The 25,612-nt window shown below is 40.0% G+C and overlaps 1 protein-coding gene across 26 annotated transcripts in view; it reads left to right on the forward strand.

Moving 5' to 3' along the window:
* Positions 1–25,612, forward strand: part of plekha5 (pleckstrin homology domain containing, family A member 5) — an 80,887-nt gene that overhangs the window by 43,444 nt on the left and 11,831 nt on the right. For 6 of the 26 annotated variants that reach the window (XM_035951725.2, XM_055008945.1, XM_035951727.2 and 3 more), the window contains 13 exons: positions 1,923–2,006; positions 6,708–6,746; positions 10,528–10,648; positions 10,821–10,925; positions 12,915–12,987; positions 15,191–15,291; positions 16,662–16,777; positions 18,245–18,745; positions 20,371–20,851; positions 21,224–21,307; positions 22,006–22,125; positions 23,139–23,192; positions 24,150–24,230. In XM_035951725.2, coding sequence (XP_035807618.2) covers positions 1,923–2,006; positions 6,708–6,746; positions 10,528–10,648; positions 10,821–10,925; positions 12,915–12,987; positions 15,191–15,291; positions 16,662–16,777; positions 18,245–18,745; positions 20,371–20,851; positions 21,224–21,307; positions 22,006–22,125; positions 23,139–23,192; positions 24,150–24,230 — 1,960 coding nt within the window. Of the gene's footprint in view, positions 1–1,383; positions 1,531–1,922; positions 2,007–6,707; positions 6,747–10,527; positions 10,649–10,820; positions 10,926–12,914; positions 12,988–15,190; positions 15,292–16,264; positions 16,308–16,616; positions 16,778–18,244; positions 18,746–20,370; positions 20,852–21,223; positions 21,308–22,005; positions 22,126–23,138; positions 23,193–24,149; positions 24,231–25,612 lie in introns of those variants that run through there. The other 20 variants (XM_023277887.3, XM_035951743.2, XM_055008953.1 and 17 more) reach the window with 12 other exon arrangements.

Genomic DNA, 25,612 nt, shown 5'->3' on the forward strand with positions numbered 1-25,612 from the left:
GGCATTAGGCAGTGTAAGGAGTTACGGTAGTCAGTGTTTTATGGATGTATTTGAAGTCACTCAATAATAAATAATATCCATCCTCGGTAGACTCATTTGCTAAATATCTCAAAAGGAAGCACTTTGCCTTCCTTTAATGAAATGGTATGAATTGCCAGTTAATACTTAGACCAAATGCACTGATATATTTAAACCTCTTCCCTTTAGTTATGGCAAAACTGCCACATGAAAGCAAACTTTAGGTGCATGAATTAAGTCATAATTTGGAAGAGAATCAAGAGTATCACAGCTGGGAAATTTACAAAAAACAATGCATAGTTTGGGACTGGTTCCTCATTGGAAGTGATTATTGGAACCAATCATAAAATAATTGTTTCATCCCACTGTCAGTACATAAATACATATTCCATACATTCCTGATTCCCTTAAATCTGTGGCCAGTCTATGTGCTGAGCAGTATAGGCATGTGTGAAGGATACCAAAGAAATATGGTGCCGTGGGCCTGCACCAAGACCGCACAGTGCTCAGCTGCCAACAGTGCCTCCAGTAATTATAGACCAGAGCTGTGGAGACTGTTGCTCTCCAGGCTAACTGAAACTAAACCCCCTATTTCATACTTGGTATTTGCTCTTTTCAGTACATGAGTACCCCATGTTTAAAAGCTGTGTTATTTTTGGGCTGTAGCTTGACTCTCTTCTGTTTATAGTACAGCCTGACTGAGCTGAAATATAGAATAAATGACCAGCATGTAGAGGCAGTAGTAGCCTTGAAGGCTGTTGTTGACATTGCAGCTCTTCCCTTTACCCATGTCATTTAATGTTTGTTTAATCTCCGCTGTTGTCAATACATTTGATTATGATATACAATGTTGAATGTACACTGCTGCCTCTGAACTTCCCATCTGGCTGATGGTACATTGATTTTCCATCTCTTATTTGTTGGTTATGACATATGAAGTTGATATTGAATTAAGTCTGCAGTCTAGTTACTGTTCCAATAACAGTGTTTCAGGAAAAACTTAATTTAGGATGCACTAGTAACAGTGTAGAACAGTAAAACTTCGTAACTGAGCCCCATGTCCCCCCCAGGCCATCCACATAAGCACACCACTGACCAGGCTGTGCTTTACTGGAAAGCTGCTGTTGTTGATTCCTCCTCTCCAGAGACTGTGAGGCCTGTGTCTTGGTCTTCTAATTGTGGCAGGGTGGAAGTGACTGTGGGCAGCTGTAATTGGCCAGCAGAATGGGTGGGTGGCATCTTGTGTACCTCAGTTATTAGATTTTGAGTGCTAAATGGCACAACAGCCTGCTGGAGCCTCTAGATTCTGTTTGTTGTTATGATTTGTTGAAATGGGCTTTTAGCTAGTGTAAAGGTTTGCACACACAAAGTGCATCTAAATTGTTCTTTTCTTCTCTTATCTTGTTCTAAATTGTTGGAAAGGCAAAAAACTGAGGATTCTTATTCGGAGCAAAGCATTTTTCTTTTTTTTTTGTTATGGACCACTAGCATGCCATAGACTGTGTCTTCATGGTAATGTATTGATTTTATCTGGATTTTGGTGTTCAAAAAGCGTTTGTTCTGGTGTCATATGGTCTCGGTATATGTCAGGTTTGACAAGTTTTAAAGTTTGGTCCAGTTTTGATTGGCACGGCTTGCTAGTATTTCCATATTTTGTATTTATCCTGTCACCACTCAGTATTTTCATCACTGCCTACCTAACAGACATTCTGCCTCAGCTGTTCTCATATTTTCCAGTTGAAGGGTTTTCTTAACCTGTCTCTAAAAATAGTTTTTACAGCAATAAGCAGCATATCCATTAGCTATTTTACAAAGATGAACTAGTATTAATGCATGGTGTATGACATATAGGTTCAGACATTGATGAGTCCTTTTTTTCTTCTCCCCCTCCCTATTCTCATTAGTCACAATGAGCGGAAGGTGACCTGCAAGCATCCTGTCTCAGGCTTACCCTCACAAGACAACTGCATCTTTGTCGTCAACGAACAGTAAGTCTCTTGTTTTTGCCTTTAGAATGCCACTGGGTAGCATTTTTGAGCACTACAGTATGCTGTTTAAACTCCCGATGTGTGGACAACATTGCGCAAGTTGTTGCCTTGCCATCCTCTATTTGCGGTTTTGCCCTTTCAGTTCAAAGCCTCTTCTATCAGAGCTTTCCACAAGGACATGGAGTAGCCAGCCAGTGAGAAAGTGCGCTTTGAGACGGTACTGACACAGATAGGAATGCTTCTCTATCAACATGCTCATGTTGTTTTAAAAGCTGAGGCAAGAAGTAAGTAAACTGCACATGCATAGTGAATCTCAACTTGTTAATCACAACTATTTGAATGAAAAGTAAATATAAAGAAGTTGATGACTGGACATCAATTCTGGAGTTTATAGAAGGCTCTGTTCTCTTCAATGCTTCCTCAGTTTTCTGCCTTCATGAGTGTAGAAATAAGAACTAACCTTCTGTGACTCTTTAGATACTTCTTAGACACTTGAATCATCAAAGAGATTTTATTTATTGTATTATTTGTTTTTTGTACCTGGAAAAGCACTAAGAAATAATTTTGATGCTACGGGCTGACATGAAAAAATCCATTGTATCCTCCTCTGTACATCAGATAGTAGGAATGTGGGTAATCACATTTAATCCCTGGTTTTGGCCCAACCAAAGTTTATGGACTTTTCTTTTGTCATAAGTACAAGGTGGTGTCCTTCAACATCCATGTGATCATCTACACAGCTTTCATCACATGGCTACCCGCATGACTGGATTGGAACCAGTCATGTTGAGCTTCACATCGAGAAGAACAACTCTATAAATATGTCAGCCTAAATTTAGTCAGTGCATGTCCACCTCAGGAATGATCAGTATTCCCATTTTCAGATGTCTGCACCTTTAACTTTTTAACCTTGCTCATGGTCTGCTCATAGCAAGGTGTGGACAAAGTCAAGTGTTTCAGGCCAGATGTTTTCTTGATATCCATCACAGAAAAAACAAAGCAGATACCAGTCGTTAACAATTTCTATTCCAATATTATTGTGTTCCGATCCGTAACCACAAAATATTCACATACTAGACTGTTTGCATCACAACCCACATCATTAGATTTACATCATCTTTCATGGTTCACTTTTACCATCTTAGCTTAATGTTGTGCAACATGTATCAGCTCTGCTCAGTTTCTTAATTACCTCAGAAATCCCTGTCATAGTAGATCTCCCACAATGCTAGATTGTTGCACTAAAGTCTTGCCATCACAACTGGTGTCACTTATTTTAGCACGAATGCAAATTGAAAAATGTTCTGCTTCAAGACATAAAATTTCACTCCCATGTGGTAAACTGTGACTAACGAGAGGAGGATAAATTCCCCAATGTCCCATCATGGGACCTGGTTTCAGCTTTTTTCAATATGTGGCTTAGAAATGAAAATCCTGTTCTCCAGAACATGCAATAGTGAGCTCTTTTTTGTCTCACTAAATTCTTCTGAGCTGCATATTTTTAGTAGAGATTGAATAATCAGAAAAGGGTTGTGAAGAAGCTTGTTGTACCAGAACTGTCACACTGCACTCTCTTGACACATTCCTCTCCTCACTGTGTTGCTCTCACATCTCTGCTGTTTTTCACCCTAAGAAGCACAACATGCTGCTGCAAGATGATATCTAATTTAGCAATTAGTGTTTTATCGTTAAGGTCATCTGCAAAATGAATGTATATCAGATGTACCAGAGGTCAATATTAAGAGGACAACAGAAAAGTGGTAAACCTACTTCTTAAATTCTTGGTGTTTTAGGTTTATTACAGTGCATTTTGTCCAACAGTTGGCTGTGCTTTAGCAAAAATAAAAAAAGGGGAATATCTTCACCCTGGATGAGTAAGAAAAGGCAAAGACGGATTTAAGCTGCCACAGGGATGAAGAGGCCTGGCTGAAAATCTCTGCCTAATCTTCTCTGCACTTTAAATCCATCAAAAACACAAATCTTTGCTTTGATTTGGCATTATTATTTTTACTGTCAGTCTACTATAACATAAAGACCATTACCGAGGCCTTAAGACACATATATTGTAAGTAACATAAAACAGACAATCCTTACAGCTATAAAGGAAGTACAAGGAATTCACGAGAGAAACTGAAATTAGTTTTGAGTTAACGGATTTGAGAAACCATCTTTAATCTGCTCTTGTATCTCAGTCCAGGAATAAAACAAGGGTCTCCCATGATTTGTAACTTACCTATGTACAATATCCATGATTAGGTGAGCAAGTATGAGACGGTGGTATAGCCTCTTGTATAGTGGCAACACATAACTGGCTAAAAAAGGCATAGATGCTGCATTGCTGTTGTACTATAATGTTTAAGAAAGTTGCCACTGATTTAGGACAGACACTCTTTAAAGGTTTTGATGAAAACAAATCTTCTCTGTCCGTCCTTTCAGCCAGAACATTAACCCCAGACTTTTCTCCTTTTCACGTGTTAGCTTCCCTACAGCCACACTAATGCCTTTTTGTTTTAAAACATTTTTAAAAATACAAACAATCTCTGTCTAGGTTGGTGTTGAAGCGCAGTTTTAGAAATATTCTCCATACATACCAACATGCCTGAAAGTACATATCACATGACCATTCATATGCACTGACCATGTGGGTGCCGGTGTAAATATGAAGAAGGAGGTTGGTTGTTAAGTTGTAGAAGTAGGTCCGTAACTGCACAACAGCTGCTAGCATATACAACAAGGTAAGCAATGCCTGAAATTTCTTATGCATGCTGAATTAACCACTGTTTGTCAAGGTTGATGTAACCATCCAGGTGATAAATCAGGGAATGGCACATAGTGACAATTATGACCAGTCAGGAAGTGAAGTGGGCGTCTGTTTAATTGTTTTCAGAAGTCTTTGTTTCTGCTTGTCTAGACAACAACGCAGCCGAGGAGCTTACTGGACGAGAAAACTCCTTGGTTGCGCTTGCAGTGTTTCCAAAAGTCACCATTTTAGAGGTCCTAAAGCTCCAGAATAATGTGTACACTAGGCATAGCAGAAGTTATGCATTTTAAAATGAAAATGTATTAGTACAGATGGAGCCTCAGTATTTCAGTTCAGTTCTGTGGCCTCAGTCATATAGACACATCGCAGGAACACACAGAGCATTGACACTGTGTAGTTATTAAGGTACCAATTTAGGATATTTGTATATTAGCCTCTCTTAATCTGCTTTAGTGTTGCTTAAAGGACATTAACTGGCAACATTACAAACACATCTGCAGCTCATATTTATACTGTCACCTATGCTGTGATGTGGTGAGTTACTGCTCCAGTTCTACAGTTCTGAATGTGACATGAGGCCTCACCCACCTCCATGAATGTCAGCCTCAGCATTCTACTGTCATTAGGGTTTATGTCTGTGCCTATTTCTAGTGGTCCACATGATCGTGTGCAGGCTGACAGGGAATACTTGTGAACTGCAACTCACATGTTAACCAAAACACAGTCTCACCACGTGTTAAACACAGTTTGGTTGGGGAATGTGGCAATATTTGCTGTAAAAACATGTCAATGCAGTTTATACATTAGCGATTCCTTAAATATCTCTGTGCATATTAGACTGATATGGGCAATGTTGAATATCTTTGAATAGGACTGTTTTACTGCAAAGCATTTTTACATTACATTTACTTTGTTAGATGAACAGACATTTCTGTGAGGGTGTGTTTTTTTATCATAAACACTTTCTCAGTGACTGTTCCAGCAAAGCTACCATTATCCAGGTACATGCTGGGTAATATGAAATAATACGGCCACTTTATAGTCTGATAGAGGTATTCATCCACATTACTCACAAGTACAGTCAATCCACCGTGGTGATGCGTGGAAAGAAGATGATACATAAGAAGGTTGATATATAAGCTAATCAGTTCAGGCCACTCTAAGCATAAATCATATTACAAACACCGTCTAACAGATTTGCCCAGTCTAGCAAAGTCATGATACTGTATGTATCAGCAGGTTTCTGTGTTGTCATATAATTATAGCTTGAGTAGGCAAGTTAGGCCATTTTTGGGAATCATTTATTGTTGTATTTTTCATTAAAAATGTTAAAAAGTAGCTATTTTTTGGCTTTCATGTTTTGAAGGAGACATTTTAATATAAAAACAATCTACATACCACTGTAAACCATCATGCAAGAGAAGGAATGGCTTTTTAAGTTTCAAGTTCCAATGTAAACGCCTGAAGGTGAAACAAACAAACAAACTCCAATGCAAAACTTTATTGAAATGCATTGGTTTCTTTATGTTTTACGTGTGTTTGTTTATAACACAGCTTTACAACATTTATCCTTCAGTATTGATTGGTTATTACTCATCATGTGTAACCAGTCAGTTGTTCGGCATCACAGAGTGGTGACTACAAGCAGACAGAGGTGACTGCATCTGAGGTAACATAGTGAGTTAAACAAGAAATTAAATCGGGAATTAATGAAGAATTAAAAATCATACCATTTGGAAAAATGCTGCGCATCAGATCCGATCATTGTAATAACTGGGCTTTACATGTAATCTTTTCAGACTATCAATGATGTGGTCAAATGTATAGATTCAGTACATAACAAAAACATTACCTGTGTACAGCTCGTCTTCAAAACACGTCATTTGTCAAAATATTTAAACTTTCATTCTCAACAAATGTGTCTTTCCTCTGTTTTGTAGTGTGAATTGTGGAAAATTGTGTCACCCAGCATTTAGCAGGTAATCCAGCATTGGGTGTAAATGAATAACTGTGTGTTCTCTACTTTTGTTTTTATGTAAAACACTTGAACATGTCTGTCTGTTAATAGTCATTGTTGTTGCACACTAACAACAGACTGTGGGTGTTTTGAATGGTGTTTTGCCTGATGACCTGTTATGTATTTGCATTCCAAAGTCCCATAAGGTGCACTTTACTGCCTGAACCATTTGTTGTGTTCATCTAAACCTTTACAAACAACTAGCCACAGGGACATTATTACTCATTTTTTCTGAACTTGGGGTATGACTAAAAAAAATCTGAATTACGATCTTTTTACCCATTGACTAATATCAGTAAAACCCTCACTACACAACACAATACTAGCTCATCAAAGAGCATACTGCCTGTTTTGTAATGATGATTTCCAACAAAAGGAGTGTGAGGGAAGACTGGTGTCTGGTGAGCCAGATTAGGTTCATGTTCGAATCTGTAAATCTTTTGTTTGCTGTTGCTATGCTGCCTCTGTGGTCGAGTGGAAGTGTATACGCTGATAAATAATCGGAGCATGCTTGCCTTGTGTTCTAGCCTTTTGTTAATTAATAAAAAGATAAAGGTCCAGTTCAGCAACACAAAGTTGTTTTAAAGCAGCCGTATCTCTTTAGAAATGCTGTGTGGTCATTTTAAAATGCACGCTCAGCCACTCAGTTCAGTGTTTCGCCCCAGTGTGCTCAGAGTGCCGAGCTTCAGTGGCAGCATAATCCCTCCTCACTCTTTTTGCTCACACAGACTGACACTCTCGCAGGCACACAAAATCCATCCAGAACCAGGCAGTGATCTGACACTTCAATACATATGGGTCCGCCTTCAGTCTGTGGAATTGATACAAGGACTTTCTTGTTCGTTTTCGCCGACACACAGTTTGATGTTTTTGTTCAACACAAACAAATGATTTGAGATGTCTGAACCCAAAAGCACTAATAAAGGTAAAAATACACTGTTTGCCTAGAGGCCGAGCCACTTAATCTTTTTTCATTTGGATAGTTCACACTAGACTTAAGTGAAATGAAATTCTAGTTTTGAATATTGTACTCAATCCATGTTGAGAGCTGTGCCCAGTGTTGAAAAACTACTGAAATAACCTTGACGGAAAATAAGATTGAAGAAGATTAAAAAAACTTAGCTTGATGTTGATATTAAGATAGACTGGCAACCTGTCTAGGCAGCTTTCTTGCAGGTAACTGAGCAACTGTATCTGTTTGTTCTTTTGTGAAACACGACATTTCTGAAGATGGAACATCACATGGCATTTTTTAGCGTCACTTTGAGGTTCATTGACTTTGTTGTTGACACTGAGTTGTGGTAAACACAAAGATGAGTGTTGCTCATGGTATTCTGCTACAACTATTACTGTGTTCTTACATTACAATCATTTCCACTGTGGGCTGGTGCTGTCAGGACACAAGCATCAACTTAAAACCAGAAAACAGTAATTTAAAGCAGACAAACATTCAAAACAGGATAAGAATAGTAGCAAAATCCATGTGAGGTTTCATGCTAACATTTTAGAGGAACCCAGTTAAAGCAGAGATTCATGTCAAACTGTAAGAATTTGGTGGTCTCCATTGTGTGCATGTGTGTGTGTGTGTGTGTATTGCATTTACTCTAAGCGGTTAAGAAATAAATACTAGAGAGGCCCAATGAGGGGACGCTCGGAAAGACAAAGTAGTTGTAAATACAATTTGTTTTTATTTAGTTTTTTAAATGGTGTGGAAATGGGCTGTTGAAGTGGAAGTACATGATGAAACAGATAGTCCATTGATCAAATAATTTGTAACTTGCTTTTCAAGCTAAAACTGCTTAGTAGCAGCTTCTTAGTTGTAAAGATTGGCTGTTTTTCTTTGGTGTATGTGATGAACAGAATTAAAGTTGCTGTGATCCGTCTTATTGTTATTATTGTATTTTTGCTGAGATGCTAATTCTTTGATCCAAATTCTGACCCTTTTTCAGCTAATCTTTAAATTCATTGAAGTACACAAATGCAATAATACACTTTCTCAATGCGATTTATTGTAAAATAGATCTTAGGACTGAAACTTAGAATCCTTTTTTCTCATGTTCTCTGTCTGCCAATAGTCACAGGCCAACTTTACACTAATGCTGCCAGTTTGACACTCTCACTCTTTTTCGATTTCACTGCATGCAGATTGATTATCAGGTTCACACTAATTACCTGCAACTCAAAGTCAAGATCTGGTTTGGTGCCAAATAGAGCATCAAATAGAGCAATAACTCTCTGAAAGAGAGTCAGTCCACTCTCATCGCCTTTCCTGCTCTCTGTTATGATGGCACGCCCACATGCCATTGATTATGGTTCAGTCAGGATTTCTTGTGTCACTGGAAGTGCTGAAAATCTTGTATTAAGCTTATTAGATGGAGAAGAAGGCAAATCTCAGTGGCTACTTATTGCTCTGCACAAGAACCTATTTTAGAACAGTGAGTTAAAAATTGTGTGTTCTTCAATTCGAGAGACCATTAGTCAGCCACTTGCCCTTCCTTTGAATTCCCGGCTGGTGTCTCCACTACACAGAACCCCATTATATAGTTAGTAACTTAAAACTAAAACAGAAAACTCACCCTAACAGTAAGAAATATCTCTTTAATTAATGAAATTTTCCTATTGACCAGGTAATCTCAGGTCCACAATAATAACACGCTGCTGCTTCTTTCAGCTTAGCCGTACCTTGTAATAAATTAGTTAGCTCTTCTGCTAAATGCAGGTAAGACAACGTCTGTCTGTGATTCTCATTGTTTTGTCTTGTCATTGTTTTGAGGTGCCTGCAGGTGATATCAGGCCTGTCACTGTGCTGCACGGGAATGAACATCCTGTGTGTTCTACCTGCTGTTGTGAATAAAACTGATGTTGTCCGTTGTGGTCCCTTTTATGTTTTTGCACCTTGAGTATAACAGCATGAAGTCTGGATTCAACTGTTCTTAAATTGATGTCAAGTTTCCTTGTTTTAAATGTTGACAGTTTTGTCTTCATGTCTAACAGAAGGATAGATCAAAAGATGGAACTACTGTAGCTACTGTAGTTGGGGTGTAAAATATAATCTGGAGTCTATAAATAATAAATCATTGATCATATGGAGAGGTCAGATGGGGGAGTTCGCAGTGCAGGGTTGGCAGATTCTGTCCTGATTCAGTGCAGTAAAACCGAGAGGAACTGAGAGAGAACGCTTTTTTTTTTCCACTGCTGCAGCATTTCTGCTCCACTCTGGTTCTCCTGTGTTGTTCCCTCTAGACCGCAACATTGTTCCTTTCCTTAAGAATGTAGGACATCTCCACAGGCCAGAGACAACTAATTTCACAAGGTGTTCCATCCTATGGCAGACGTATTGAACTTACCGTGCCTTCAACTTTTGCTTGAAAAAAAAAAAAAAAAAACTTTTGTCTTTTTAGAGACATCCTGACCTGATTCACTGCTGCAGCTGCTTCATTTCGATATGTCAGGCAGAATTTGCAGACCATTTACTGTAAAGCTGTTAGAGAACTGGAAATCTATCTACAGTGACAGGGTGGGAGTAATTGGCTTGATTCATAAGCCCATGTTGAGATCTCATTATCTCAACAGAGTCGAACTTCAGAGGAGAGATGGGGGAACAGACGATAAAGGCTGCTTCCTCCCATTTTCCTTTGCTTATGGAAGACATTGGACATAAATATATGGGACATGATACAGTCTGTATTTCTCACTGACGACTTGCGTGTGTGCTCTTGGCATGCTTTGTGTCTTTCGTTTAGATCTGCCTCCAAAGTGCCAGCGAATGAGAAGAAGGAACGGCCAGTAAGCACCATGAGTGAGGCCTCCAACTACACAGGCGGCTCGGACTACGCTGCAAACCCCAATAGCCCAGCAGGAAGAGTGAGTGGCACACACGAACACAAGATGATCATGCCTTTCTGCTAAGTTTGGAAAGTAATGAAAAACCAACCGGCTCCTGTTTAAATAGCTTCGGAAAGTCTAGACAAATGTATTGTTTTGCGTGGATTTAGCTCACTTTAGTTTGCTTTTCTCATTCATGCTGTAATTGTAGCCCTCAAGACCTTCTAAAAAAATTCACAACTTTGGGAAGCGGTCCAACTCCATCAGGAGGAATCCCAGCGCCCCAGTTATCAAGAGAAACTGGCTTTATAAACAGGTGAGTAAGAATTTAGTAATGCTGGCAGTGTGGATGTATGCATGGTGATGTCAGTTCAAGTGTTGGTGAGGTTTTTTGTGTTTTTTTTTTTACCACTTTCTTTTGAAATGAGATGTCTCACGAACTACTGGATGGCTTCCAATGTATTCTGATATAAACAGTCATGACCACCTAATGATAAATAATAATAATTTTCCTGATCCTCTGAATTTTCATCAAGCACCACCCATCCAAACATTTTTTTTAATGTTATTGACTAGATACTATATTTTGTATTACATGCTAACTATCAAATGTAAGCACATATTAAAACACAAAAGTAAATTCATAAACGTGGTCAGTGCATCTGCTAAACAGCATGTTACCAATGCCGTTGTGAGTTAGTCTGCAGACGGTAGAATTAACACTACTTTCTGCTGGGCTTAAAGAGAGATCGTCAGAGCCACCAGTGTGTCTTTAGCATCTTAAAAAACTGACAATGACAGAAAGTTACTTATAACACAGCAAAGGAAAATAATGATACACATTTGATATAAATTACTACGTTGTTGAGTCTGTTCTTCTACTTATTATCTGCAAGTTGTTACAGAGCGGCAACAGTCTTAAGATCAGCACAAAGAAAGCTTTCTGATGTCTTTCAGAATCTGAGCATTTCTTTATCCAGTGTGTCTGCTCAGCCAGTTATCCAGCAGGGGCACTGTTTGAATACCCAGCTCAAGGGCTCCTTAGAGGAGGGTGAAAAGGGGATGCTTGAAGCGGCTCTTGGCCAGTCAGAATTCTCTCATGCTTCCTAACTGGGAGTCTCATTTAGTTTTGATTGCAGACTCCCAGTGCAGTTTTGTGAACACGTGACGGCCTCCTTTGGTACAGCTGCCATCTGCTTTTTCTTTGGAGACCTCAATCAGGGTGACGTACATCAAGCAAAAGACCACAAATCTGCTACCCTGAATAAAAGCTGGATTTGCACTTTTATTTTCCTGCCTCATTGAAACCTGGAAGCTATTGAAGTCCTTGGCTGAGAGAAAGCTGCTGCCCCTCAATTGATCCACTGAGAGATCAAAATGCCACAGCGATTGACGTGATGGTGAAAGCCTCTACAGACCAGGATCTGACAAAACTTTTACAAAGTTTATTCATGAACACATTATAAAATGAGTGGTTAAGATCTTAATTAAATGGAGGAAAGGTGGTGAATTAATGGACACAAGGCATTTAAATCTCATTGTTTCAGATCTGCCTCCTTCAAGAACATACAGAACAGCATCTGGCATTGTGAATCTTCTTTTTTTGATACTAATGTGTTAAGCATTCTGGTTTGTGGAAGTGAATTTCCATTTAAAGTAAACTGCAGCCCACATGCTGTTTTACCATAATGACAGAGTTGTTGAGGTCCCTCCCCCTACTTTTGTCTCTGCATGGAATCTACGATTAAGGACTCTGCTCAAGTTTTCCATTAAAGCAAACGGGGGAGTTAATACCCTTTACTTCACCCTTCATCCTTTTCGAGCAGCAGAATAAAAAGCGCTTTGAGCTGCTACTGAAGACCAAGTTAAGCTAAGAAAGTTTATTTTTGTGGTATTTTGTTTATTCCATAAGAGAAATCAAATGTTTCCTTACCAAATACATTATGCCTACTCACTGTCAACCCAAAAATGCAATGCGAAGTGGATGACTTCTACACTGTCACCATTAAAGTAATCTTTGTTTACTTGGATAATTTCCAATGTCTTACTAGGCATTTTAGACAACAATATGTAAGAAAACATCCCCCAAAAACACAAATTATCTTTTATAGGTGACCTTTCTGTCTGTGATTACAACATTATCGGCAGATTGTGTAATGCATTTCGACCTCAAAATACGAATTAAAAGGAGATTTGTGTTGGATAAAACAGATTTCTGTCATGTTTACCAAAAAAAAAAAGTTAAATAAATCGCTGCCACTTGTTAGTTGAATAAATGTACCCTGTTCCTCTGCTGCATTTTCAGGACAGTACAGGGATGAAGCTATGGAAAAAGAGGTGGTTTGTCCTGTCCGACCTGTGCCTCTTTTACTACAGAGGTGAGTCCTGTGCTGTTTGCTAACAGCATGATTCATTAGGATTGCCCTGCTAACAACAATAGCGGTTTTCGATTAGCAGTTCAAATGCTCTTGTGACCTTCAGAACCACAAGCTACGCTCTTGTGGATCGTTAATATATCTGGATACAAGTCCCTGTGGTAAGCAGCCTGTCAGGCCCAACTGAAAACACATACAAAGTGAAATAACTAGAGACATCGTTTCTTTTCACCAGCAAAGCCAGATCTTTAAACAAGCCTTGCGTACAGTTATACAGTTAAAAGATAAAGTGTAGCAGGAAATTGGATTTCACACAGAGACTGCGTCATTCAGAGGTTCCAAACAAATTCTTGGATTCAGTTGAATTAAACTAAATTTTCCTAGCTAATATTTACGGACCCTCTTTCAGTTCCACAATAAAAATACAAGCCACAATCATTTTATCACTGTATTTACTCTTTCAATGTGTGTGGAAGTACACTGTTGTGTAATTTTGGAAAGACAATATATATTTTTCCTAACCAAATAATTCAATTTGCAATTTTGACTGAAGTGGAATCGTAATAAGTTTTCATTTTTAAGTGGCCAGTATGTCTTTTATCAGTGATGTTTTAATTGAGATGTTATTGTTATAGTTTTCACTTCGATTATTAAAATCTGGCTCCTCTTAAACCTGACTCCTTGCTACTATTGCCCAGTAGGAAAATATTTGCAAGTGTTTGATGTGGTTTTTTTTCAATGTTGTACTGGCTGAGCTGCCATACACTGGGTTTTTCATCCTCTCTCATCAAGTACTAATGTTCATGTCAAATATTGACACAGCTGTGTTCAGAGAATGTTTGAGAATTTGCTAATGGAAAAAATTAAATCAAGTCTGGGAATCAATGAGGTAAAATTTGTCTACAGTTAGGCTGCAGGCACAGAGAAAATATAAGTCTTACCAGGTATAAGTCTGTATATCTCAATGTCACCACTTCATTCAGATACAGTTGTCATTTCTGCTGATCAGGATGACATCTAGTCTGTGTTATTTCTAGTGTCTGCCATTCCTGTCGACTTCTTTCTGCCCACTGACTGACAAAAGCCACAGACAGCAGCCAACCCAAAGGCTTTATCCAGATGGATATGCTGAGAAATTGTATCCATCAGCAGAGAGTGGGCAGTGAGGTCATGAACTGAGCTACCTCAACTAAACACAACTGCTATCTGCTGTAGTTATCAGCCTATTATTGTGTACCCAGGATCTCCCACAGTGTTGCTTACGTTCAAAGATTGCTCTGCAGAAGCCTCTGTGTTTGTATGTCTTCAGGGAAAGATGTAGAGACATAGAGACTTGTTCAAATAAATCTCTAGCCAGGGAGTTGCAGGTACAGTCTATCAATTCTTGAGACTTCAGTAATGGAGTCAAGGGTCTACCATAACTGCAGGACAAACAGCCTTATTCTAAAATACAACGCACCAACCGGAGCCTCGCAAGCACTTATTTCAGCAAACATTACTCACCATTCACGATAAGCCTTATTCATCTTTGTTTCCGCCAACATGTCTTAAGGCACTTTGACTTTTACATAACATTCCTAGTTGACACACACACACACAAACATACACACATACAAGTTAACAAAGCAAATGCACATTTAGGATTGTAACAGTCACTTCCCTGCTATGTGTTTTTTTTGTGCATTGTTTTGGGTAAGCAGTGCAGTTTGCTTATATGAAATAGGAAGGGTAAGCTACTCTTCCCTTAAAACATGGGACTCAGTCTAATCCCCCCTGTGGAGAGTGCCCCATTGTCACTGTGGAATCCTGTCTGTTAACTTAATGAGGATTAGAGCAGCCAAGCTGCAGAGAACATTGAATCGCTGCTCATCTTTTGCACTGATTGGACTCTGTACCCTCTGCTTTGGTTTGTCTCTGGATTTTCATATTTACAAATGGATGTAACCGTACCAGTTTGGACTCGTATTAGAATCAGAATTAGTTTTATTGCCAACTAGTTTTCACATATGATTACACATGAGGAATTTGACTGGATGTTTTGGTGCATAACAGGTAACACTGACAAGTAGCAAAATTTACGGGACAAAATATTTGAAAATAAAGTGTTGCAAGTCAAATAAACATTATGTGTTGCAAGACAAACAACTAGAAGTTGATCGATGAAAACAGCCCAAATATATTTTGTTGTCTTGGTTCTTCTCTGCAGATGAAAAAGAGGAGGGAATACTTGGCAGCATCCTCCTACCAAGTTTTTATATATCCATGCTGTCTGTCGATGATCACATTAACAGAAAATATGCCTTCAAGGTCAGTGCACGTTTTCATTCCCTAACAACTTCTTTTTGTTGGACTCCATATTTTATGGTTCAGTACTTGAAGAACACAGAAGAGAGAAAATTTCTTATTAGTTCTTTGGGAGAAAATGAAAAGTTCTAAAACAAGGTCATAGGAGGAGAATGTTCAAGTCTCCCAGATGGTACATTTGATCACTGGTTTACAGTTAGAAAGTGTTTTAACTGTGGTGGCTCTTATAATCCCACAATGTTTTCTTTAGCATATGAATCAGCCTCTTGGTTTACTTTACTCAGAGCATGTTCTGTCATTACTTTAGAAGTGATTTTCAATTTATTGACAATGACGTAAGCATTGCTTTGTTTTATTTTTTTATACTTCGGCTGTCAGCTACTAATGCTAAGTTAAAAAAGGAAAATGTCACATGTGTGCTGGCTGCTGCCAGTGGCGCAGTATCAGAGTGCTGTGATACTCTTAGTTGACTCAGAAACCCCAAGTTACAGGGCAACAGGCAAATTTTATGGGATCCCAGTAGTGTGTACAGTATTTGACTGAAGAGGCAACAAAATTGTCCAGCCAAGTACAGCCAAACACAGACGCCCAGGAGTCTGCTCAAGGTCTCTCCAACCACACAGCCCACTGCTTTTCCAACTTAGATTCAGACTGAAAGAGTTGAGGGAAAGAGAGAAACACGAGAGCAGGGCACGTCCTCTTCAGTTTATAGTGATTAACTCCGGAACGGGATGACTTTTTGACTGCATGTTTTTTATTCTTGACTTTTCCTCTCTCTTGTTGTTGTGGTCAAAATGGCTATGCCATTAAAAGTTCTTTATTTTTTGAGATCAATCTGAAGTAATTAGAGAAATGACTATGCTTTTTATATTTTTTAGACATTGTAAACAGGATATTGAGGTTGTTCACTAAGCATTCTGTCTCTCTTTGTCTGTATCCGGTACAATATATTGGTTTGTTCACTGCGAGGGAACAGAGCAACAACGGAACAATGTGTTTGCCATACATTGCACTGCATGGTGAGTCCTACAGAACTGTAGCAGATTTACTGCCCTAACCCAGTGGAATGCATGTAACTCAGGTTGGCTCAAAAATTTGATTTATCTCTGTGGCACAGATGGCCACAACCAGGAGTATTTCTCAAACTGGAATTGCTTCCCATTGCGAAGACATTACTTAGTATAAAAAAACTTGTGCATTGAAGTTATAGTCATACTCTACAATCTTCTTATTTCTTGAAAATTCTATGTAATAGCTAGCAACAGCCTTGATTTGTCAGTCAGTGTTTAAGTACTAGAAATCACAATATTTTATCGTTTCTCTTTCAGGTATCTTTTCCTGTATGTCACTCTTCCTGTCCATTGTCAAAACAGGCGACACATCCCAACATGCGGACATACTATTTTTGCACAGACACAGCCAAAGAGATGGAGTCTTGGATGAAAGTAATGACAGATGCTGCACTTGTGCATTCAGAGCCACCCAAAAGGTTTGTAAGAGTATTGCTAATTTAGGAATGGTAGCAGACTGGATTGTTTCACTTTTAAATGGAGAAAAATACACTTGAGGACAATTCTTGAAACTAGTACCAATGACTCTGCATGCCTGGCTTCATTTCTTTACCCTGATTTTTTTTCTTCTGCATATTTAATGGAAGAAAGTACTTTTAAACCTCTCTGTTAAGCCTGTTAAGATCCTTGGCAAGAGTTCAGCCCCCACTTTTGACATTTCTCCCTTCTGGGTTTGTTAAAGAAGCTGTGACTTTCTTTCATGTTACATAACTGTTTTTACTGTTGAAGTTCTATTTAACATGCACAAGAATGCCATATGCATGTGTGCCAGCACTGTGAATGCATGGTGCAGGTGGTTGAGGAGATGTTGTGCACAGCTGCACTGGCTGATCAGGGTCACTGACTCATCAGAACAGTATTTTTTCCTTCTTCTTTAAAAACTGTGTTAAAAGTCTGTGATTTGGCAGCCCGCCCATCTAATGCCCTCCTTTTACATGGGCGAGCAGAGGCGTAATGGTAAGGAGATGTGTAATTACACAGCGCAGTAGTGCCTGAAATCCATTGAATAGCACTGTTAAATGGGTTTGTGTGACACTGCCATAAGGCAGTCTGGCATAGCAACATCATATCTATCAAGACAACAAGGTATCTTAATTTCAACTGTCATTTTTCTTGTGTTTCTACAATCTCCTCAGATCAAATACAACTAAAGGCAGACAGACCTTCCATACAGCTGATTGTGTCCTATGCTGGTCTGGTGTAGCCACAGAAAGCTGCAGAAGACATTACGTGACTTGTGCTGCTATTTGAAAGTATACAAGTGGAAACTTTGAAGGAATGCCTTTTGTGCTGCCCTCTTATTGCTAACCCAGTGAGCCATGCTACTGCGGGGAATTTGCCAAACTTTGAAGTTGTGACCTTGAGCCTGTCTAAGGCCAAGGAGTAGTGGTGTCTATTACCTCTGAATACCTCTCTAGGGAGCACAGAGTGGTAGATAGGTCTTCTAGACAGGAGGTAAAGGAGAGCTCCAAATGGATTACTGGGGTCTGAACACCACCACTGAGACGTGCCTCAGCACAGTCAGTGTTTTATTGCAGATATCTGATTTCCTTTTACACGCCTGGTCTTCTCTGGCAGCTGGAAGAAACGTTGTGCACTACCTTCATTTACTTTGCACTTTTGGTTTTCTCTCTAAGCTGCCCCATTAGCCGAAGTTACAAAGGTAGTGCATTAGGTCCACAGTGTGCTTCATATATTGTCTTTACCATCTTTTATATGTGACCAGAAAGGGTATCCAAAATGCTAATTTAGTCTAATATAGTTATATAGTAGCATCTTTCCATCACATTGCAGTTGATCTTTTGTGTCTTTGCTGACTTTAGCTAAAACAAATTAAGCAGATTTTTCTTAGAATTATTCTAAGACTTTCCTCCTGTCTGGTTTAGGATGGAGAACCTAAAAGTGGAACAATGTGGACCACAAGAGATCAACCATGTCTCCAACCACAGGCAGCCTCTCACACAGCCTGAAATCCAGAACAATGAACGCAACCGTGAAGTTGACCGAGAACACATTGCTGCAGTCACCCCCGCCACAGAAGAAAAGGAGAGGAAGCAGCGAGATGCTGAGCGCTATGGCTTCCAGAAGGACGGGGCTGAGCGGGAACGCCCACTCACTAAGATCAACAGTATCAAACTGCAGCCAACCCAGGCAGCACCCATCAAAGCGACCTCGCCGCAGCCTTTGGCTGAGATCGACAGGTCACACCATAGCCCTCAAGTGAATGGATCTGCAGAACAGTGTCAAACTGATGGGAGTGGAGTCCCTCCTCAGCAAAGTCCCTCCCATGAGCCAGACCGCAGCCTGAGTAGGACAAGCTCTATGCAGCAGCTGGAGCAGTGGGTTCGCACACAGAGAGGGCGTAACCAGGATGATGATACCACGAGGTTGGTTTAATTATATGTTTGTTGTATTGTTTTTTTTAAATTTGAAAAAGTTTGCCAGTTGGCTGGTACGCTGGTCCACAAGATCCAGCAGCAATTGTTTTGAGCTGATTTCACAAGAGTCCAGTCTTATCCTGCTTTGAATTGCTGTAATCTGGAAATGCAGATTCACCTGCATTTTGAGAGTAGTAGGGGTTCTTCTGAAGCGTTTGAGTGCTCACATAAAGTGTGTTTGCATCTGATATTTTCTTAACCAAATTTCTTTCTAAAACTCTTTTACTATGGCTTAAATACTTTGACATTACTCTGTTGAGTGTATCAATAAGTAGACGTAGGGATAAACTATAACTGTCTCTGTTAGCCAGAGTCACTCTGTGCCACTGACCTTGCTGTGAGAATCTTACTTTTAATTGGTTGAGATTAAACTTGCCATCTTGCACTGTCTCTCTGTCTGGCTGTCAGTTTATCTCTTCTACTGTTTATTTGTCCGTCAGTTGATTGTTACCAGAGTTGTGCTCAAGTTTGACACAGTCATGCTCTTTGCCTTTTCACTCACTCCGTGATTTATTTTAAGACATGGATATACACATCCGATTTAAGCAGTGCATGCATCTAAAGAGTATCATCAAGGCCTCAGTCCTTATTTTCATAGTGTGCACATCCCGTTCTCTCTGTGTTCATGTCTTTCAGCAGTCTCCTTTTGTTGTTACATGCATGTCCTCCAGACTGATGTTTAGTTTCCATGCAGTCACGTGCCTTTTTTGTGATGCTACTATACAGGGTTTTACAGACCAGTGAGTATTCTAGCCTGGATCTGTCAGGAAGTCTTAATATGAAGCTCTCTTGAAGCCAGCTGCACTGACTTTGAACCCACTGAGAAAGTGAAGCGTTTTAAAGCCTTCTTGTCCCTGGAAAGGTCTAATTTGTCTGAGCTGGTGTCTTGCTTTGCTCAGTCCCCTGAATACACAAATATAAACACATAATATAAGAAAACACGTACATATGCAATGTACCTTATGGTTAATACATACTGGAGGGGTTCAAACTGACCGAAGTATTCTGGAACTGCAAATTTAAATTTAAAGTCAAACTATCAAATCAAAAACTTCTGATTCATAACATGACTTTGCCTTGATTAGTGAGCTAGTAAGAGTCAAGTTATATTGAGATGCTTACGTTTTGTGTAACAATTTTTTAAAAAAAAAATCCTGTCAATTTATGTTTGACTCGGAACAACTTCTTGACTTTGAACCTGCCAGGTAGAATCTAAAAATGTTTTTAGGTATTACTTGTGTGAAAATTTATATTCCTAAAACTAATAATTATTTTTCATGAAACAATTACGCATTTGTGTCAAATAAATTCAACAATAGTGGTTGAACAATTTTTAGACATTTTTAGTCATACTAGCCTTCATCCTTGGCTGATGCTAAATTCATAATATAAATATAAAGATTTGAAAGCAGGTATTTGACTAAACTGCATCTGAAATGATTATCTCTAATGCCAATATAAGATATTATTAGCAAATAATAACAATTGAACAGTGAATTTACTTTTAGCACCAGTTAACAAGTTTATCTGTGTGAAACAAGTAAATTACATTTCTTCTCTTCTTTTTTTCCTAGCGTCACGTCCTACCAGACGCTGCCCAGGAACATGCCAAGCCACCGGGTACCCTATATGCCTCATTATGGAGATGGCTACCGCAGCATGCCTAGGAATAGCATGGCACAGCGGGATAGCATATGCAGCTTGTCACCGTCGTTGTACGAGCAGGCCCTGGGTCCCTCGATGGCTGATAAGCGCCGGTCCATGCGCGACGACACCATGTGGCAATTATACGAGTGGCAGCAAAGACAGGCTTACACCAGACAGTCTGGGCTCTACAGCAATATGGCCAGTCCCAAAACCATGATCAACTTGTCAGAGCATGCTGCACCGAGCCACTCCATTCCCCCTTCACCTTCCCACGGCTCCCTGTCCATGTACGGTGGTTACTCTCCGATGCGATCCTACAACATGGGCAATGCTCGTTCAGAAGTTTCCTCTCCCATCTACAGAAGAGACATGAGTATTGACAGACGGCTCAGGCCACAAGTCAACAAGGTCAGTAAAGGCGTGCATGAATAGTAAATCTGCAGTTCACTCACATAACAAGAAAACATCTGTTTCTCACGTATCTCTAGTGGCCTTTCTATCCTCATCCTAATACAATGGAAGTAAATGGAATTTTGCTCGAGGCGCTCCCAGAAAAGAAAAAAAAACTTAAAACAATCACCAGCAATACCTCTTTCTGCAATTCTACAGTTCTACAATTTCATTTAGCAGAGGCTTTTATCCAAAGCAACATACATCTGATAGCAGATACAACACAAGCAAGGATCTAGTCAGGACAGAACAACCTGGATAAGTGCAATAAAACACAATCTTTCCATGAGTGTCAAGGCATGTTTTATATTATTTCACTGTGTCTTGCAGTATGCCTACCCACCTGATAGGAGGTCTATGCCTGCAGGGATCCCAATCCAGACTGTCACTGCCCAGTCTCTCCAAGGCAAAACAGTAAGTCTTCATCTGAGCTACTCCCTTCTTGTGTCCCATCTGACCAAATTTGGGTCACTGTGTTACTAAGTTGCGATACTTCACGCTTGGGTTCTACACACTTCTACAATTTGGGTTTAGCTGGATTCCTTTAAAAGAAAGTGCTATTTTCAAAATACTACCCTCCCTCCCTACCGCCCTCTTTCTGTCCTTCATTTCTTTCCCAGACATTGTGACAGAACTTTTAGAGGCAGATTTAGGCAGAGCTCAGATGTATGTTCCAAGTGGTAGGATTTAGGGTATGTTCACTTCAGGAGCTCCTTAGACTCGCTTTACATCAGTGGAGACTTAAAAACCCTGTCACTCACAACTCTCTAAGCCAGATCAGGAATTTATGTCAAAGCCATTCACAGTTCTATGTCCTCATACAGTTGGTAAAGTGTGAAACGGATGCTGTACTAAATGCTAACTACTCTTCTGTTTTGAGTGGATGTATAGAACTTGCATGCTGCTGACAGTGACAGCACACCGGATAATCTTGTGGTCCTGAACTGCATGAAAACTCAACATCACGATATAGCAACTGTTCACCTATTGGGAGCCTGATACCTCTAAATCTCCTATCCTGGTGTGCTCTTTCCCCTCCTCTCCCACTCCCCCTGCGGTGTGTCCCTGTTTCATTGTGGCTGTGTGTCCCTCCCTTCCTCCCTTCCTTGCAGCCTGAGGAACTGACTTTGCTGCTGATAAAGCTGCGACGGCAGCAGGCAGAGCTAAACAGTATCCGGGAGCACACTGTAGCACAGCTTATGCAACTAAACACGGATGGCGACAACCCAAAGGTCAGGCCCCCAGAGACGTCTCTGCAGGCGTGTATGTTAGCATGTGGTGTGTATGCCATCTTTACCCACTTCCATTATCCATCTCGATCCGGAGGATTGGTTTGGTCTTCACACATGGCTGCTTTAAGCAGAAAAGCGCTACTTCAGGCATTTTCTCTACAGAGAACTTTGCTGTGGCTTCAAGTTGTCTGTTTAACGCATTTGGGTACCAGTTACGTTGTCATCAGCTTTCTACAAAATACATGAAATGCTTGGAGTACAAAATAACTTTTGCCAGTTGCAAAATCATTTTACAACCAGCATCTGTCATAATTCAGTCCATCAGATCATTGCATTTGTTATTAACAGGGCAAGCAGTTGATTGAGTCATTTTATGTTCCTGAAGAGTTCAGACAGATGCTAGCCGGAAATGAGACTTAAAGCCATTGCTGAGCTTAAAGAGTGACTGATTAAGGAGGTTACGGCCCCTGCATATGTAAATGTTAATTGAGGATTTTTGCACTTTAAGTCGCTTCTAAGAAGCCAGACCACAGATTTGACTGTTACTGATGTAGGTCAACCAGGCTTGAGGTGGAGAATAGTTTGGTTTGTAATCTGTTGTTACCAGCTACTGTACAGTTAATTTAAAGTCTCATTATCGCAGTATGGCCGAAGGTGGTTACTGTTCTCTAAGTAGTTTAGATTAGTGTCAGAACTGTCAGGCTTTGACTTACCATTTTCTTTGTGCTTTGTCTACACTTAGCAAATGTGCTCATTTCACCATTATGAAGCTCTAATCCTTCACATCCAGTAGTGCACTCATTCTGTTACCTTCTTCAGTACACCTGGTACCTGACCTATTTCCTTCACCTTGACTGGTCCTGCTTTCCTTTCTCTGGTATTCTTTGGGTACATGACATGCCTGTGTGATGGTGTGAATGAGCGACAGCATCAGCGAAGGAATGTGACTTTCTTCTTCTTTTGTCTCGCTCTCCTGTTGCCTTTTCTTTCCTGTTCTTTGCTGCTGACGCTAGAACGACATTCTCTCCCATCACCTCCAAAGGAACCTCATGTACTTGGACAATCAGGTGGGGTGATGCATGAACGCATGCCCTCTCTCTCCCTGTCATAAACTGAATTCATTCAATGCTTTGCCCTTATGGTAATCAGTACTCTCTGCTGTTTTAGTGATTTCTAGTCTGATGCCTCGCTACTTTGTTATTTATTTATTTCATGCTAATTTGTATGGGGGCAAATTCATAGCATGATCCAGTGTCACAAACAGCAGCATTTATAGCCCAAGCTAGTTTACAATACCTGTCCCAAGATGGTCCTATTCATCCATTCATTATTGTAAATATGTAATCTAAACTCACTGTCAGCTACACGAACTGAATAACTGGTTATCACTCTGTTCTGTATAGTTGGGAGATGTGGACAAGCTTTTTATCTGCTGTATAAACTACATGTAGAAAAGCAAGTATCATATCATTGAACTTTTAAGTGCTTGCAAAGGAATTTTTAACCTTCATCTTCTGCTTTTTTACTGCTCTAAAGTGCTTTGAGAGTGTGAGTAAGCGCACCGCATAGTACACTGAGGCACGATAACACTCTTCTAATAATTATTATAGCAAAGCTTGCATCAGATTTGTGCAACCATTGAGAAATATGTAATTTTTCTCTTAGCTCAGAGGGATGAGGCTCATGATTTAACATCTCCTGCCACATACAGCACATCGCAACAATAGTGCTTGCTATATTTGTATCATTATAGTACATCAAGTTTAATGGCAGCTTTTCACTGCTAGGTGTAGGTAAGCATCTCAGAACATTGCACTACAATATCTTCCTGATTCTATTTGTTAGCATCTCTTGTTGCTTTATCCATCCCTTTCCTCTCTAGATGCACGTTTATGTCTGAGTCTGCTTCGTTAGAGAGAGAGAGCGAGTGAGGTGTAATCACAATGTGAGTGTTGTCTCAGACGTGAAGCACTGCTGTAAACTTTCTGACACTTGCTATATCACTCCTCTCCACACTGGACTAGATGAAGGAAAATGACCCTTTAATCGCCATGACTCACACTTTGATTGAGAACTCTGCCCCAAGGCCTCAACTTTACCAGCAAGTAAGGCCAGCCAAAGGCTTTGCTCCGCCTCATCCTCACCAGTCGCTATTGTTCTTTTGGTCTGTTTTGCAATGCTCCTCCTTCGATGTCCAAGTCCTCACGGCATCTTGAGACTGGTCTCCCTGTATCGTTTGTATTGCCAGCACCTCCTCATCCATCGCTTTTGACTGTTCTCCTGTTATTATGAGAAGTCATGCTCATATGGCCATGACTTTAAAAGAGTACTATGGTGTATGTATGCTCCACTGTTCAGTTAAATGCCGTCCTCATTCTAGTGTGTGATTTTTCATAACCCTACAGAATGTGCTCCCCGTCATTAGCTGAGCCAGCTGAACCTGGCAGGATGGCTATGATTAGTGTGACTTAATTCTGTGTTGCCAGACCTGTCATTTGTCAGTTCAGTTCATTGCCAATTATTTTATCTTTTTGTGTAAAAAGGAGCCCAAATTTAAAGCCAGCAGGAGACAGTTTTTTTATGGCATAATTTAGGTGTGATGGCATAAACTGTTTTTTCTTGTTTAGCATTTAGGATGCATCAATATTCCAATAAAGTTAAATAGATAGAGCATCTCTGCTGAATATATATATTACCAATTACAGCATATGTTGAGTTTGCTGTATTATTCACGTTCGTTCACATCGTCAGTCAAACATTGTTCAGATATAAGGATTAGGGGTTCAAGACTTGCCACAGTTCAGTGCCAGTCATGGAATAGACTCTACCTAAGATGGCCAGGGTTCGGGGGCGTACTGGTGAAAATGAAGCCAGATGTTTTGTTTTTTTTAATAAACTCTCCCTTCCTATTTACCTGTCTTCATTTCTTCCCCGTCACTTCATCTTGTCATTCTGCTGATGGAAAGGATAGAGGAACCGGCTTGTTATGACATCACTTTGCCACTTTTGTGACGCCTTGCAAGGTGTAAAAGTGCCGCCGAAGACTGCCCTCACACACGTTCACCCCTTCACCCATTCATTGGCACGCCAGCTCAGCAACAGCTGCGTTCACACCTGTTAAGCTGCCAGAAGTCTGTCTCCCTCCTCCTCCCCACGTCACTCGTATTCCACACCACACCACACTACAGTGAACCTCCCCAAACTGTGGGAGAGTCTGCATGTTCTGTGTGGAATGCCATGTGGTTCTTAAGTGCCACCTGCTTTAACTGTACTATGTGGTTCAACTGAGGGAGAAGGTGTTAAGAAAAGTGTGTGTGAAGGAGTGCAGGTGTGAGTGTGGAATGTTGGAGTCTGAAAGTTTTTGGACAGTGAGTCATGTTTTGTGCTGTTTTGTCATTTTTGGTACATTGGGTTTGAAATGACATAATGTCTATGAGGCTGAAGTGTCAACTCTGAGCTTTTGGGGTTTTTCTGAAATGCAGACTTG

This window comes from Amphiprion ocellaris, chromosome 3 (assembly GCF_022539595.1).
Source record: "Amphiprion ocellaris isolate individual 3 ecotype Okinawa chromosome 3, ASM2253959v1, whole genome shotgun sequence".
NCBI lineage: Eukaryota > Metazoa > Chordata > Actinopteri > Pomacentridae > Amphiprion > Amphiprion ocellaris.